Here is a 17,108-nt window from a genome sequence, read left to right as displayed (position 1 = left end):
TTTTGATTAACACACTGTACCGACCGGTAGCCTGCTTCTTCCCCCAATTCAAATCTGCTTGCGTGCGCAGCGTATGACGCGGCTGGCCATGAGACGAGAGTGGAATATGGAGGGACTTTATGTTATGAATGTGGTAAAGTTTCATTCGGAGCTATCCCTGACAGTAGCAACTAGCTACAGTACTCTTCTAGTTTCGACCAAATTGTAGCCTAGCTGATGTGGTGACTGGATAAACTAATTCCTGTCACACCTCAATCAACTGAGTGAGTAACATATAGTGCAAAATCTATCCGCGTGGTTGTGTCAGGGGATATTCATTGTTTTTTGTTTGCTCATAATGACGACTACAGTAGTTGGCTGGCCCACTGCAAATGCGAAAGTGGTTAGGATTTGTTTTGATACGATGGAACAGTAAACCCATCAACTACAGTTACTTAAGGAACATTTAGTAGCAGGACGTTAGTTTTTTTTGTTCGAGCTATCAAATAATCAGCCATGTCTGCCAGTAATATTTTTGAAACGTCATAGCTAGACGATAGCCTCACAACCATAGTAATAAGAATGATAATATTCATTATTAATTCTATGCTCACCACATTGAGATTGTCGCCCTGCAGATTCTGGCTAGCTAGCTAGTTTACATGGAAGCATCTGAATATCTCCTATGCAAGTGGAAAGGCCACCACTGGCCAGCTAAGGTAAGGCAAAGACATTGCTAGGCTAACATCCTTTGGATACGTGCACATACACAAATGACCACACATCCCTGTCAGTATCAGATGGAATTGTAAACACGTGGAATCAGTACACATGTTCTCAAAAGCTCCCTCTAGTACAGTATTTTGGAGGGGAGGGGTGCAGTATTTAGCATTCGTTTCACATACAGCTATTGTTTCACTTGTACAAGGTTTTGAGAAGGGTGTGTAATTCCAAGAGGAAGAAGGATATGGAAGTGGAAATGTTGGGAGAAGGTCACAGGTAGGCCCCCTCTTGTTATTGACAAATTGAGTAGTCTTGTCTCGCTCTGACATGGATACATTCATCAATAACTATTGGAGGAGTGTGTATTTTGTTTTGCAGAGTGTGGGTGCAGCAGAAGGAAACGCAAGCCCTAACCCAAGAATGCATCGAGAGCATCTCTGGACATCTGAGTAAGTCCCACAACACTTCTCTGTCAACATACAGTACCTTCATTTATTAACCAGTGCCAGTCAACTTGTGGTTAGGAGGAAGAATGATCTTATGTCACATGACTAGAGGCATTGGAAGTGGCTCCGTTCATGTACAATGAGCCTCATTTCCTTTTCAGATATGCAGTTTGACACCTTTATACTGTCCGACTTCCTCTCCCATATCACCTACAAGCCACCTGAAGCAGGGATTCTTTCCTTGTAGCTGCCTAGGCCTTTGTGTGTTGGTGTTTCTCTAGTCAACATTCGGTTCCACTTCAATTTGTCCCGTTGAGATGATAAACATTTTGTAATTATAAACCTGGCTCACTTTCAGCAGTTGTCAAAACATTTACATAATTTAATTCCGATACCATTTCAGATTAGGGAGTGACTTCCCATAAGTAGGCCCTTGAGTTAGTGAGTACTTGTAGGACAAAGTGTTGTACAGTTGAGTGGAATCCACATTTGCATACTCGATATGTTACTCACCTTACTGCCATATTTGGTGATACTAATGCAAAAGCAGAGCTCTTGATTTTGCAAAACAATAAAGACCTGACCAGTTATAGTGAAATGATTTAATTTGTCACGTAGCCTAGTTATTTGGCATGATTGATAATCTAGTGTAAAGGGCAGATATTTTGAACATCATGGGATCAGATAAGAGTAAAGATGCTAACATTGACAGTAGGCCTACATGTTCAAATGAGATTATACATGTCTACTACAATGATGTCTACTACAATGCCTTGTTTGCTATTATGTGATCGTTGGTTACAATATGATCATGTGTGCTTGCATACAATGTCACTTAAATCTCCCACATCACTCTTATCCCAACCTCGTGAAGACTGAACAACAATAATATCTTTCATCCTCGCGCAGGTGATCATGCTTCCAAAAGGAGGGACCCAATAAGAGAATTGAAATACCGGAGAGCACTGCGCTTGGCATTGGATATGTTCCCCTCGGGAGAGACGAACAGCACTCTGGTGTTAGGAGACCCCAGAACACCCGAAAAGGGAAGAGACCAACAGTTGCCACCGGCGCCTGAAGAGCAAGAAATGAGAGCAAGACGCGTCGTCCGAGCAAATGTGAGGCCAAGTGATACAGAAGCAGACCAGGAAAGCACAAAACTTAGAGAGACAGTAGTAGATACTGAAGTGCGCTCAAACGAGGTCCTCATAAGGCCGTAAGATTAGAAGGAAGTGTTGCAATAGTCAGAGACGGTGGATCCAGCAAGCCCAGTGGTCCAGCTTGTGGAATTCTAGGAATTTGAGTGAGAATGAGGATACCAGTCTACCAAAGTAGGCCAGACAGAGTCCAACTCTCAATACATCACCAGAGAACACATCAGGCCATTCCAGTCCCAAGTTATGGGTTGCCTATGGCTGTGAGACACCGAAGCAAAGGGCAGCCAAGTTCAGACTTATGTATAGGCACGCTGAGACACAGGTACTTCTGCGCTTAATTCACGAGAACTAGTCAGTCACCACTGCAACTGATTCAATGCTTTAACATTGCTCTCCACTACTTTTGACGCCAGTTGAGTTTATAATGCCATCATAACAACCATGTCATGATGTTGTTTATGTCCCCACAGGAGCCTCAGTCTGAGGAAAACAACGATTGTGCCTCTCAGAAAACAAGTCCGGGTGCAGCTCAAGAGAATATCACTGTTCACAGTAAGCCAAATAGATTCTAAGTGCATTCGGAAGGTATTCAGACCCCTTGACTTTTGGCGCTGGAGGGGATAGCTGTCGGCTCCTAACCACCTGTAGTATTTTGTGTTTTTTTTTTTGCAAATTAAACAAATATAAAAAACAGATCACATTTACATAATTATTCAGACCCTTTACCCAGTACTTTGTATGACGCCAGAAGCTTGGGACACCTGTATTTGGGGACTTTCTCTCATTCTTCGCTGCAGATCCTCTCAAGCTCTGTCGGGTTTGATGGGGAGCGTCGGTTTGAGGCTATTTTAAGGTCTCTCCAGAGATGTTTGATCAGGTTCAAGTCTGGGCTCTGGCTGGGCCACTCACATTGAGACTTGTCCCGAAGCCACTCCTGCATTGTCTTGGCTGTGTGCTTAGGGTCGTTGTCTTGTTGGAAGGTGACCCTTCGTCCCAGTCTGAAGTCCTGAGTGCTCTGGAGCAGGTTTTCATCAAGGAGCTCTGTACTTTGCTCCATCCATCTTTCCTTTGAGCCTGACTAGTCTCCCAGTCACTGCCGCTGAAAATACATCCCCACAGCATGATGCTTCCAACACCATGCTTCGCCGTAGGGATGGTGCCAGTTTTCCTCCAGATGTGATGCTTGGCATTCAGGTCAAAGAGTTCAATCTTGGTTTCATCAGACCAGAGAATCTTCTTTCTCATAGTCTGAGAGTCCTTTAGGTGCCCTTTAACAAACTGTGATTCCAAACATCTTCCATTTAAGAATGATGAGGCCACTGTTTTCTTGGGGACCTTCAATGCTGCAATAATTTTTTGGTACCCTTTCCCAGATCTGCGCCTCGACACAATCCTGTCTCAGCTCTATGGACAATTCCTTCGACCTCATGGCTTGGTTTTGCTCTGACATGCACTGTCAACTGTGGGACCTTATATAGACAGGTGTGTGCCAAATCCTGTTCAATCAATAACATTTACCACAGGGGGACTCAATCACGTTGTAGAAACATCTCAAGGATGATCAATGGAAACAGGATGCACCTGAGCTCAATTTCGAGTCATAGCAAAGGTTCTGAATACTTATGTAAATAAGTAATTTTAAAAAAAATTATAAATTTGCTACAATTTCTAAAAACCTGTTTTCACTTTGTCATTATGGGGTATTGTGTGTAAATTAATGAGGGAAAAAATGTATTTGATCCATTTTAGAATAAGCCTGTAACGTAACAAAATGTGGAAAAAGTCAAGGGGTCTGTATAATTTACGAATGCACTGTATGCCATTCAATGTAAGCAGGAACACTTGAATGTTCCATTTGAAGATTGTAGATTGTAAAAAGTTGGTACGTGTGAAATTTGTGTCACTGCATAGGTGTGGCCGATGTGTCAAGTGATTTGAGCCTTACTCCACCTTCTTCATCCCCACTGCAACCGCTCCAAGTGTCCTTCGACGAACAGGAGGACAGTAGTCTGGAGGATGAGGAGGATGATGACCTACCCAGTTTCATTTCGCCAAAGAGTAAGCTAGTTTTACACTGCTCTCTAAACTGCATGTCTCACATGAAGTCTATATGATATTGTTTCATTGGTTTACTGTGTTATGAAAGATTGGATGATTTTATTTTTGTGACCCCCCCCCCCCCCCCCAGAAACCCTATCCATCACAAAGGGAGCTTGTGTCTGGTGTAAATATCAACGTTGTCCCTTCTGGCCTGCTATGGTAATTTTCATTAGTCCAATTGATTTTGACTCCTACTCATTCCTAGTATGCTTTCTTCTATCATTAGTGATTTGGAATGGGACTGGACTTACACTTGCATGTATGACATGTTTGTTTCTCATTTCATCGTCAGGTCATGTATGTTTCCCGCAAAGAGAAGAAAGCCAGCGTCGTGTTCATCGACACATTTCTTTTCACACAGAAGAGGAAGGGGTGAGCATCTTCAGTAATACTAATAATGATTGTAGATATGAAAGTGTAGATGTTTCCAGACATCATTTATGCTGGGAAGCTGTTTTCATGTGCTGTTATTAGCTGTAACCAATGATCTCTATGTAAACAAGACAAATATGTATGTTTATGGCTGTAACCTGAAGGAATTTGGTCTTTACGAAAGAAGGCAGGAAGGAAACATGAATAATTCGCATAGTTCTGCCCTCTTGTGGCTCCAATGTAAGTCACATATTTATTTAGTGACACGACTTTGAAGGATGAATAAAACATTTTATTTTACCCTTCTTTAGTGTCAAGGTCTCCTTAAAGAATATCAAGCCCTTTGACTGTGAGGAGTCAAATGAGTTGGTGGTGAGATTTTTCTTTACTTGCACTTAAAGTATATGATAAATATTATGTCATTAATGTGCCATGGTTGACTTCCAAATATTGACATGTAGATCGCACTGTATCTGCGAGCTGTTGGCTAGGGTGCATGTGCCAAGACCAGAGTGGGTACGTTCGCTATATAACGCAACATTTTTTTGTGACAAAGCCATCAGTAGAGTTGAAAATGTGATGGAAACCCAAAGTTATTTTTAGGTGCACTATGTCATCACGCACTGCCTTTTATCCGCAACAAGTCAATTTGATGGAAACACATCTCTCGTTGGAAAATGCCCATATTGTTTTTCTGCAGTTTTTAGATTATTCACATGAAAATTAGTCACCAATTGGATGGAAACCTAGCTATTGAAATTACTATTTTTACTTATTTACTTAATGTCTATATGTTACTTCAGTTGACGTCTGTATGGAGAATGTGAGGTGAAATGTGGGTATCTCTCACAGGACAAAGCCAAGGAGAAATATGGTACTGCCATCCACTATTGCCTGAAGCTTATTGGGGACTATAGAATTCGCCTTGGTAAGAGAACCTTCAAACATAGGAGGTTAGAATTTGACTCTTTGTCCAATGTCTTCAGTTGGATATGCAGTACACAATATTTTGTAGCTAGTGTTTCAATCAATTGAGGTTCTAAGCCTGCATATAATTGAATGACAAGTGAATCAAATGTTTATGCATTTGTTCCCCCAGGTTGTGGTTCATTTTCCGGTTCCCTCGTTGAGTATGTTGCTGATGACATCAGTAAGTTTTGAAATGGCCTGTGTTCAAAGTCATTTTTTGTACCTATTTCATTGCTATTTAATGCCAATTCCTAGGTGCAAGCAAGTCCGGTGCTTCCACAGACTGGCAGGAACAACTATCAAAACAAACCATGTGCCAAGGAGGCGATAGTAGAATGAGAATATGGAGCAACATTTCTTGACAGGAACCTACATACTCTGGTTGATAACAATGGGGCATTATTCTCTATGAACCATTGTGAAAGTTTAACACTTTTGTTTAACATTGTCAGATTTTCACTGTATAATAATTATTGCCAATTCCAATGTATTACTCCTATTTGTGCTCCTGCCCTCCAGGCATCCCTATGAGAAAGCTGTACCTTCTCGGCCCGTCTGACAGTTACCTGGCCTCGCCAAGTCAAGACTTGGAGGACCAGAGAAGTTACCAGGGGACTCCGGAAGACCATGCGACCACCGAGGGCAGTGACCAGGAGCCACAGGTCTCCAAGAGACTGCTACCTGACCGTGCCAAGGCTGCACGGGACCGGGCCAACGACAAACTACTGCAGTTCATCGTCGATAAAAGAGGCGTGGAAAGGCACTTGCAGGTCAGAGAGTTAGTAAGCTGAGGGAAGAAGAGAGTAAAACATAGCTTATCCCTGGGCAAAAGTTAGGCACCTTTTCTTCTCTTTTCTCCATATCATAGGCTATTATCAGCGGTCAGGTGGTGTCCAAGTGGCTGAAGGCCTTCCGCAAGGCCAGTGGTCAAGCAGTGGACCCCTACTTTGAGACGGACCAGCAGGTGGAGCAGGTTTTCACTTACCTCAGGAGCATCATGGAGGAAGCCTTGCCAAGTCTGCCAGAGTTGGATCAGATCCGTTTCATCCTCGAAGTGCTCTTACCAGAGGTGACTCAATGTCTTGAGTGTTGTTGCAGATTGGTCCTAGATTTGTACATGCACAAATGGCATGACAACAATTGTGAGAGTTAGCTATTACAGTGAAGCGCATTCAAATGCGACCAGGCTAGTGTTCTTGTAGTAGTATGCAAATACAGAACAAAATGTAATTCAAACTGTCCTTTCTTTTATTCCATCTCACAAGTTTGATATTTTCAGGCTGTCATTCATGGAATCTCGGAGGTCGATGACATATCCCTGGTTAAGGCCGAAGAGAAATACTCACAAGGGCCTGGCATCAGTAATAGGTGAGAGGTTGACTCTATTTGTCTGTTATTTTTTTGTGTTTTCATGGACTGTAGCTTGTTTTTATTTTTCTGATAGTATTTCCCTTTAATCATTTCAGAGAGCGAGAGGAGTTTGACCTTATGATTGTGCGGCAGATGAAGAAAAGGCAAAGCAGAAAAGATAAAGAATAAGAAGGGTTGTGTGTTCTGTTTCGGGTTTGCATTGGCTAATGCCACTAGTGTTTATTGTTCATAGGTTACGAGTTTATAGGTTTACATACTCTTTATTTTTCAATACAATCATTTGTATACTGAACAAAAATATTAACGCAATATGCAACAATTTCAAAGATTTTACTGAGTTACAGTTCCTATAAGGAAATCAGTCAATTGAAATAAATTCATTAGGCCCTAATCTATGGATTTCACATGACTGGGAATACAGATATGTATCTGTTGGCCACAGATACCTTTAAAAATGTTAGGGGTGTGGATCAGTATCTGGTGTTACCACCATTTGCCTCAAGCAGCGTGACACATCTTCACATAAAGTTGATCAGGCTGTTGATTGTGGTCTGTGGAACTCCTTTTCAATGGCTGTGTGAAGTTGCTGGATATTGGCGGTAACTGGAACACGCTTACACGATCCAGCGCATCCCAAACATACTCCATTTCTGGTGAGTATGCAGGCCATGGAAGAACTGGGACATGAATTGTGTACAGATCCTTGCGACATGAGGCCTGTACATTATTATGCTGAAACATGAGGTGATGGCTGCAGATGAATGGCATGACAATGGGCCTCAGGATCTTGTCACAGTGATGCCATTGATGAAATGCAATTGTGTTCGTTGTCCATAGCTTATGCCTGCCCATACCATAACCTCACCACTACCATGGAACACTATTCACAACGTTGGCATCAGCAAACCGCTCACCTACATGACGCCATACACGTGTTGTGAGGCAGTTTATGGTAGAGAAATGAACATTAAATTAACATTAAATTCTCTTATTTCAGCTCATGAAACACTTTACATGTTGCATTTATATGTTGGTGTAGCTATAACGGTGGTGGTTTGTTTATTTTCCATGGCTTTCCCCCCTACAATTATTTTCTGGAGCTACAGTTGAATGGAATCCACAATTGCATACTCAGTATGTTACTCAACTTCCTGCCATAATTGGTGATACAGATGCAAAAGTAGATCTCTTGAAAAAGCTAAATTCCAACAAGTTAAAGTGAAATTAGGTCATTTGTCACGCTGTCTAGTTATTTGGCATGATTGATCATCTTGTGTAATGTGCGGAGATATGTAAAAATTGAAATAGCCTCAACAGTGTTGGTTTGTTTCTTTTCAATGTATTTTCCTTTACAATTATTTTCTTGAACTTGTTGCTATTATTCTTGGTGAGTTATGTTTGTATCGCCAAAGCACAAAACGGACCTCAGGATGAAAGAAATAAAATTACGTTGTTGTTTTTACACAAGTGTGTTTGCTGCATATATTCTCTGTTGCCAAGACGGCCGTGATTGGGAGTCCCATATAGCGGCGCACAATTGGTGCGAGTTAGGGTTTGGCCGGTGTTTGGTCACAAAGTCGTCCGAGTTAGGATTTGGACGGGGTAGGCCGTCATTGTAAATAACAATTTGTTCTTAACTGACATGCCTAGTTAAATAAAGGTAAAAGTAATAAACCTACATAACCCAGAATCCATACCTTCAATCAGGAAATGACGTGTATGCGCATGCGTTGAGTTCCTTTCCATCCAAAACAACACGCGTGCTGTTCCAAGATGTCCGCGCCTATGGAAATAGTTCTGAGTGCCGATTCGGCTGGACAGCTATGGAACTGTGCCGTTTTGGAACTCCATTCTGGTGCAAATCTCTTGGCCTATCGAGGTGGCAATACTTCTTCGAGGTCACTCACAGTTTTGAATGGAGAGTACATCCTCGGAGCCCAACTCGGGAAAAACTTCATCAACGTGTGGGAAATCCAGAGAAAGGTAACGTTAGCTAGGTAACGTTGGCTAGCTTGCTAGGGGCGCGAGCGCTGTTCATAGCTATCTGGAGATAATGCGCTGAAAGGTCTCTGGACATAGCTAGCTTGTTTGATCGTATGTCTGTCCGGTTAGCTAGTTTAGCAAGGTGGCTAACGTTATTCATTGTGAAACGCGTTTTCTGTCGTTAGCTAGATACGGATAGAAGATGGGCCTAACTGTTGCACATGGGATGAATGTACGATTTTTTTTAGTTTTAGTCCAGCACTAACACACCTCATTCATCTAATCAGCAGTTTATTAGGTGCATTAGGACTGGACTGGAACAGTATTTTGCACACCATGGGGGTCTCCGGGCTTGAAGAATATTGGGGCAGTGATGGTACACTCCATAGTACTATAATGACTGTCAAAATAAAGGAAACACTTGAGTAAATGAGGGATACAAAGTACATTGAAAACTGGTGCTTCCACACAGGTCTTGCTCCTGAGTTAATTAAGCAATTAACATCTCATCATCTCATCATTCTTAGGGTCATGTATAAAACATGCATAGCTGGCCATTATTTTGATTACCGTGGCTAAAATAAGATATGTGACTTTGAAAGAGGGGTCTCAAAGAAGCATAGGGGGTTTAAAGGCTGTGTGTGTGTCAATCACCAATTGAACACTTATGAGAGATTCTGGAGTAGCACCTGAAACAGCATTTGAAACTGTGGTGGCTCGTGGTGAATAGAAGACCCAATTTAAGTTGATGTTTCCTTTATTTTGGCAGACACCTGTACATTCATGGTGTGGAATTATGTATAACACATTACTTTTATGTGAACTATATTGTTCCAGTGGGTGAACAAGATGTGGGGGTCATATTAAAATGCTGACATTCGTTTTCTCTGTGGAATAAAGCAAACATGTTTTTGTGGCGATATTCATTCAGGCAACCTTTGAGACTATCTATAGAATTAGATGCAAGTACCGGTATTGGCTACAAAGCTAATGGAACTAAATATCCCATTCCGATGTAGGCTGACAGGCATCAAACATCTTTTTTATTTCAGGATCAGCTGCAGCAGAAAATTGTGTGTCCTGGGATCGTGACATGCCTGACTGCATCCCCCAATGGCCTGTACTTGGTGGCAGGCATTGCTGATGCCATCTACTTATGGGAGGTGAGACAGATATGTGACCGACCGCCTTGATTCGGTCTTATGTAGCAACATTTGAAATGTTGTTTTTTACATTGGATAAAAGTAGAGACTCAGCTAGAAAATCATATATCATACACTGCAGTTGAAGAACAATTGGGAAGTAATTCTGCTTTAAAGTTGATAAACTTGTAACTCCACTTTTGAGAAAAAGGCCCATGAATGTTTTGGTACACCTACTGGAGAGCTCTTTGTTGTCTACACCAATTCAGCATCATTCACACCGTCTTAAGCCTTAGCCCCACGCATCTCTTTAAGGATTCACATGAGATCATTTGCTAAACAGAGTGATTACTAAACAGCCAAAGATTTCAAGACTAAAAGTGGTGACAGTAGTAGCCTACAATAAGGAAAAACACCAAGTAAAAATACACTTGATCTAGTCCTTGGCCTATATCCTAATCTGACTTTGGTGCAGGTCATGTTCTTCACGTTACCGTCTCTGGTGAACACACATTATATAAAAAGTTGAGTTGTCACATTCACAGGATACAGAAGGTGTAAACAGTACAGTGAAATGGTAACTTGCATAGTAGCAATATCAAAAACGGATAGTGTTCAGATACAAATATTTTATAATTATTTGATGACGATTACCTGACATGCTTGTCTAAATTGATGGGTCATGTGAAGGAAATGCTATATCCCCCCCAGCGACATCTAGCTAAGTGGATGGGTCACTATTGTCTAGACATGTACACATGTTCATGAAATACAATAGATGGCCGTAATCATCCCAAAACACACCTGGCTAACTTGATGGCTCATGTAATCATCTGGTGAAGTGTTTTTAGACATGCAGTCTTTTTCTTTTGTTTAGACATGTACTAGTAGCTAGCTAAACAATGAACCAGCATAATCCCAACTCATACTACTACCAACCAATACAAACATTGTCATAGCTGTAGTATGAATCTGCAGGTAGCTAAAGCTAACCAACCAGGTTCAATGTTTGCTAGCTAACATTAGGCTATAACTAAGAATGCAAATGGGTTTCTGATTCAAATAATATTACTACACTGATCATACACGTAACGTTAGCGAGCCAGCAAGCTAATGTTCGCTAGCTAGCGAACAGTCCGCTTTAACTTGCAATGAAAACAACTTTCTGAAAAAACGTATATATATGAAAATGTAGCCAGACTCTTACCCGTATAAATGGATGAATGCTTCACGGCAGACTGAACCGTTTAATTCCGTTTTGAGTGTAGCTACATCTTGTTTGGCCAGTGTTTTGTCAAGTCACTCTGGTTCACACTGACCGTGGCGTGTGCAGAAAGTAGAAAATCACTTTTTCCAACTGATCTGTCGAGGGTATCAATGTTGAGAAAATTTGCCAAACTTTTGTAGTTCTCGATGGTTGTTATATATTTCAAAAACTGCGTGGATGAAAGGACTATCAACACATACTGAGCAGCTCACGTTATAAACAGAAGCATGCTACATGGCAGACCAATCCAAACTCATCTCCCCGCATGTCCAGCCCATCCATTATCTCAGCCAATAATGGCTAGCGGGAAGGTTCCTTCTAAACCAACTAGGCTCGTAATTGAACCATTTTACTTGTATTTACAGATGGAATACAAGTTTGTTATTAAGGCACATGAAAGTTCACATGTTCCAGAAGGCATTTCTGCCCAAAAACAATTTTTTATAAAAAATTATGTTGACTTTCAAATGCCTCCTGTGAAGTAGTGACGTGACATATGCCTAATTTCCTGAAACGAGGGATGTCATAGTTATTCAAATTCACATTTGACTTTGTTGTGTAATGTGTATGGAATGACTACGCTATGGCTGACATTTATACTCTTCTCCTCAATGCCTCTGTACTACTTTGAGGATAACATTATCGGTCCTGGACTGAAGTTGTGAGGACGCTACAGCTAGGCCTAACATTTGACCTAAGGAGCTGCTGTTAGTATCAGCAAAAAGGTCACCTTTGCCTCACCAGTTCCAACCTACTTTATGTCCTCACCATAGACAGTTTTTTAATGAGATGTGAGAAGATTACCCTCATGAAATGTAATTTTAATCACATATTTAGTGACTGTAAATCCTTAATTTGCTGTTTGATTTCCTCACCATCTGACGCATCAATAAACACAAGTTATAGATTAGTAGGTTTTTTCAGCTTTCCAAAGCGAAAGGGGGTTTCTCATTATCTAACATTTGATTGTAACAGCATGACTCTCATAAGGCAATACTCCATTGGTCAGTGAAATAGATGTTCATACAGGGATATAGTTAACTTCTCTAGGCTTAGTGGCATTTGATGTTAATGAAATTGTCATTCTAGGTTTCCTCTGGGAATTTGCTGGCCATCTTGAGCCGCCATTACCAAGACCTGACCTGCCTGCGCTTCAGTGACGACAGCAGCCATTTCATCTCAGGAGGCAAAGACAACCTGGCACTGGTCTGGAGTCTAGCCAGGTACAAACAGCTCTTACACTGTGGTGTGTTAATTACGCCGACACTGTTTAAACCGTTTACTCCAAACGCTGTTGAGTAGGCTTGGACGGTATCCAGATTGTCATACCTTCATACTGAACTTGTGCCGTACCTGAATATTCATTAATACCAGCTCTGAACACAAGGGTCGCTGTTTGAAACCCCACTGATACTCTGAATTATCCAAAGGTTAGTAATGCTAACAAGTACATGTAAATTCCCATAGACAGTGCTAACTAAATGCTAACACATTTTGTCGTTTCTGACCTAAACTATACAAGTAACTAAAAAAATGTTACTCACAGTTTGCTGCACGCACAAAACAAATATCAGCCAGGGAGGCTCTTGATCCAGGAGGGGATTCTCTTCTGTTACCAAGCAAATGCTTGATTTTGGAAGAAGCTAAAACTCATCTGGAAATTGAGGACAGTTGAATTTTATTTCTTGGTCTCAATGACATATTAGGCCAATTCTATATTAACCCCTAAAATGATTTAGCTAGCGTATCTTAGTTAAGAAATATTACATACTACTGCACATCTATTATTAGGGTTGTCTACACTTAGAGGATTACAAAGCTAGCTAATTAGTTGCCTTGGACAGTCTGAGAATCTGAGTAAAATGTGTAACTTGTCACTCTTATCTTAAAAGTGACTTCTCAGAAGAATAAAAAATAAATGTTTTTTTTTGTTTTGTTAAATCAGCTGCCAGAAATACTTTCTTACCTCTGCTGCTTGTCATCAAGTAACTGGGGGCAAATGGAATTGTTCTCTCAATGTAGTTTTTACATTACTACATTACTGACTCACGGTTGGACGCACCTGGCTTTGAAGTGACAGGTGACGTTTGGTTAGGCTTATATTATTGACACTGTTACACTGCTGTATTTCATGCTATGTTATCCAGTGCGACATAATCACATTTTGTGCTTGCCAAATCGGGAGAACATTAAATAGGTTCCACTGCTTTCTCTGAACCTTCAACAAAAAGGGGACAAAAACCCAATTGTAATTTTTATCACAAGCCCATCCTTAGGATCTGAATATTTAAGGAGCTTCTGATCTCTTAATCTCAGGGGAAAATTGGATTAGTGCTTTGATAATTGGCAGGGAGAGCAATAAACTGGTTTACTGAGTTTGAGTATTTAATCAAGAAGACGTGTAGAGCTATGAAACACTGACTGCTACTCCTCTCTTATTTTCATTTTTGGAATGGATTGTTATCGGAGGAATAAAAGGCTTAACTATTTTGAGAGAACAAATTGTACAGACTGGATGTGAGTTGAATTGTGCTAAAACTGTGTAGTGCTCTACCTTTTTCAATTGCTTATGATCTTATTTTAATTAGTTGGTGAATAAAGATGGCATTGAATGATGTTCATCAAACCTAAAAAAAATGTGTTTACAGGGAATGGATAGGACTTTTCCATTCAATTCAAGCACTGGACCAATGTCCAACCTATGTTTTGGCAGACTTGGAGAACATCTATACTGATCATACTGACAGCACAGACAGACTGATCTACAAATCACCTTGCATTGTAAAATAAATTTGTCGATCAGTCAGGGAACTCAGTGATTCACTATTTTCATTAAATTTCCTCTGGGGTTGAATGGTACTGAAGTAGGCCTAACTTTTCTCCAGTAGGTGGCAATGTGAGACTTCCGTTACCAGTGCCTGTCAGCACTAAAGGGGGATGGAAATGTACAGGTTGTGGTAAACAAGATAGCAAATGTAAACCTGTTGTAATATTTTCCCTTTCCCTCAGAAATTAAGTTTGCTAATTGAAATGGTCAAATTTAGACTGAGGAAGGCTGTCGAACTACCTGGCAGTGAAAAAAATAAGGGATTGCTTTGTATTTACTATGAAAGTATGACAGTCTGCTTTCCAAAGTAATACCTTCTCTTTTTCTAGTAGAGCATGTTATTATATTGGCAATGCATATCCTTAAGGGAAGCAGCAAAAAAAGTAGTGTATTCTACTAAAGAAATGGTGTCAACCGTATGGCCCAGTATACAGTTTGAAATGAGACTTGCCGTTGCCTAATTACCTATATCAACAGTCAACATCAGGCGGAGCTTTTGACATCTCAATTCCAAATAGCTTTTGATGTATCAAAGTTCTTGAAAGGTCCTCCTCTTACAACGCACTACCTTTTTTCCAACCATTTCCCCCTCAAAGCAGAGGCTTTGTGGTGTAATCAAGAGTCCTGAAGCTGTACTTGCAGTTGAAAATAAATAATAAAAAAAAAAATATCCAAACTGTTATTTCGCCCTTGCAGGTCTGCTCCTGCAATGCCAAACAAATCATGTAGCCCCACACAAGTGTGTTTAATTCGCTCATTAAAACCTCTTAAATGTGAAGTGCCTATGTTTGGGGACCCTATGTGATAAAAAATAAAAATAATTCAGTCTGTTATGAGAACAGTAGCCCCTATCTGGGAAAGCTAAGTATCTTGGCTATTGATCAGTGCCTTCAAATCTTTGGTATGACTTACTGCCATATATGGGCATACAAATTTATAAGTGCAGGCTGAGCCAATGACCTCATTTCAAGATGGATGCTACCTACATTCCGCTTAGCATTGTGAAGCATAAACGAAAAAAAACACGGAATACGTTGATACACACTGAAATTCGGGGCTCCACAGATCATTAGGATATCATATTTGTCTGCCTGTGACCTACCATTGATCACCAGCCCCAAGAGTATTTAAAAAAAATATATTTTAAGGTTTCAACAAACAGCAAACCACTTACAAGGTAAGCTTCAATTTGGTCTGTGTTTGAGGTAAAGCTGCATGGGGAGTATCAAATTAATCCTTAGATTGGAAATTGGCTCGATTTGTTCCTACCAATGTTATCTGATGTATGACTTAATGGCAACATCAAATGTCCACCGAGTGACTATCCTTGCGCATCAAAAATGTTGCCTGCTAATGCGCTGTAGGCATCCATATCCCCTGTATGTCCCCCGACACCACCACAATGTTTGAGAGAGGTTGGTGTTGTAGAAATATATTTTTTTATAGTGAACAATAACTTTTAAGCACATCCTGTGTGCAAAAACAGTGCAATTACCACATTCGGACACTTTGGAGAGGTTGAAAGGACACTGGATACCCCCGTAACACCACCACAATGTTTGGGTGTGGTTGAAATTCAGTTTTTATACTGAACAAATAGCATTTAGGGATTGCAAATGTGTAATAGCACTGGAATTACCTTTATTTAGGACACCTCGACAACATCTGGTGAAATTGCAGAGCGCCAAATTCAAATGACAGAAATATAAATATTAACATTCATGAAAATATAAGTGTAATACATCAAAATAAAGCTTAACTTCTTGTTAATCCAGCCGCTGTGTCAGATTTCAAAAAGGCTTTACGGTGAAAGCACACCATGTGATTATCTGAGGACAGCGCCCCGCATACAAATGCATGAAAAACATTTTTCAACCAGGCAGGTGCGACATGAAAGTCAGAAATAGCGATATAATAAATGCCTTACCTTTGAAGATCTTCTTCTGTTGGCACTCCAAAAGGTTCCAGTTACATCACAGATGGTCCTTTTGCTCGATACAGTCCTTCTTTATATCCATAAAAACTCAGTTTAGCTTCAATAATCCACCGGTTTCCCTCATTCAAAATGAATCCCAAACGTTACCAATAAACGTATCCAAACAAGTCAAACAACGTTTATAATCAAACCTCAGGTACCTTAATACGTAAATAAACGATACAATTTAAGACGGAGAATAGTATGTTCTTGCTCATTTTTCCAAAAACCAGCCTGAAACTCTTTCTAAAGACTGTTGACATCTAGTGAAAGCCCTAGGAACTGCAATCTGGGAGGACTTCGCGTCATAATAAACATGAAAGCCATTGGAAACGGTGTTTTTTTTGTTTTTTTTAATGGTTTGTCCTTGGGGTTTCGCCTGCCATATCAGTTCTGTTATACTCACAGAGATGATCTTAACGGTTATAGAAACTTTAAAGTTTTTGATCTAAATCTACCAATTATATGCATATCCTAGCTTCTGGGCCTGAGTAACAGGCAGTTTACTTTGGGCACGCTTTTCATCCGGACGTGAAAATACTGCCCCCTAGCCCAAATAGGCAAGTCAGTTAAGAACACATTCTTATTTACAATGACGGCCTAGGAACAGTAACTGCCTTGTTCAGGGGCAGAACGACTGATTTTTACCTTGTCAGCTCGGTATTCGATTTAGCAACTTTTCAGTTACTGGCCCAATGCTCTAACAAATAGGCTGCCAGACGCTCCAATTTACCGACATATGCCACTTTGGAAAGGTTTGTTGGAAATGGCACGTGACCACACCTGACACAACTTAC

The 17,108-nt window shown here is 40.6% G+C and overlaps 2 protein-coding genes across 5 annotated transcripts in view; both read left to right on the top strand.

The window, feature by feature from the left end:
- Window positions 1–34: 34 nt before the first annotated feature.
- Window positions 35–7,443, top strand: LOC115158089 (PWWP domain-containing DNA repair factor 3B). 4 transcript variants are annotated; one of them, XM_029706611.1, is made up of 16 exons: window positions 35–263; window positions 618–698; window positions 908–978; window positions 1,081–1,151; window positions 2,058–2,266; window positions 2,776–2,857; window positions 4,217–4,363; window positions 4,494–4,564; window positions 4,698–4,777; window positions 5,089–5,149; window positions 5,630–5,705; window positions 5,877–5,927; window positions 6,266–6,516; window positions 6,615–6,815; window positions 7,012–7,114; window positions 7,213–7,415. In XM_029706611.1, exons 2-16 carry the CDS (start codon window positions 642–644, stop codon window positions 7,236–7,238), a joined length of 1,557 nt encoding a protein of 518 aa, XP_029562471.1. In that variant the 5' UTR covers window positions 35–263; window positions 618–641; the 3' UTR covers window positions 7,239–7,415. The 4 variants fall into 4 exon arrangements, with proteins under 4 accessions (XP_029562471.1, XP_029562470.1, XP_029562469.1 ...); XM_029706609.1 differs by having other exon boundaries at window positions 55–263; window positions 7,026–7,114; window positions 7,213–7,443; XM_029706610.1 differs by having other exon boundaries at window positions 54–698; window positions 7,026–7,114; window positions 7,213–7,443.
- A 1,409-nt stretch (window positions 7,444–8,852) lies between these two features.
- The window catches only part of wdr18 (WD repeat domain 18), a 97,239-nt gene continuing 88,983 nt past the window's right edge, over window positions 8,853–17,108 (top strand). Inside the window, exons 1-3 of the mRNA XM_029706613.1 lie at window positions 8,853–9,100; window positions 10,153–10,263; window positions 12,599–12,732. Coding sequence (XP_029562473.1) covers window positions 8,891–9,100; window positions 10,153–10,263; window positions 12,599–12,732 — 455 coding nt within the window. The 5' untranslated portion in view covers window positions 8,853–8,890. The remainder of the gene's footprint in view (window positions 9,101–10,152; window positions 10,264–12,598; window positions 12,733–17,108) is intronic.

The sequence above is a fragment of the Salmo trutta genome, chromosome 22 (genome assembly GCF_901001165.1).
Source record: "Salmo trutta chromosome 22, fSalTru1.1, whole genome shotgun sequence".
NCBI classification, from domain to species: Eukaryota; Metazoa; Chordata; class Actinopteri; order Salmoniformes; family Salmonidae; genus Salmo; species Salmo trutta.
Note: the sequence above shows the minus strand (reverse complement) of the source record. Positions and strands in the feature narration are given on the sequence as shown.

Bases quoted from the DNA above. Each gene is read 5' to 3' on its own strand.
- LOC115158089 (XM_029706610.1), top strand. From the start codon at position 642: ATGGAAGCATCTGAATATCTCCTATGCAAGTGGAAAGGCCACCACTGG. The intron at 1,152-2,057 runs GTAAGTCCCACA...ATCCTCGCGCAG, and splicing joins GAGCATCTCTGGACATCTGA to GTGATCATGCTTCCAAAAGG. The intron at 6,517-6,614 runs GTCAGAGAGTTA...TCCATATCATAG, and splicing joins GCGTGGAAAGGCACTTGCAG to GCTATTATCAGCGGTCAGGT.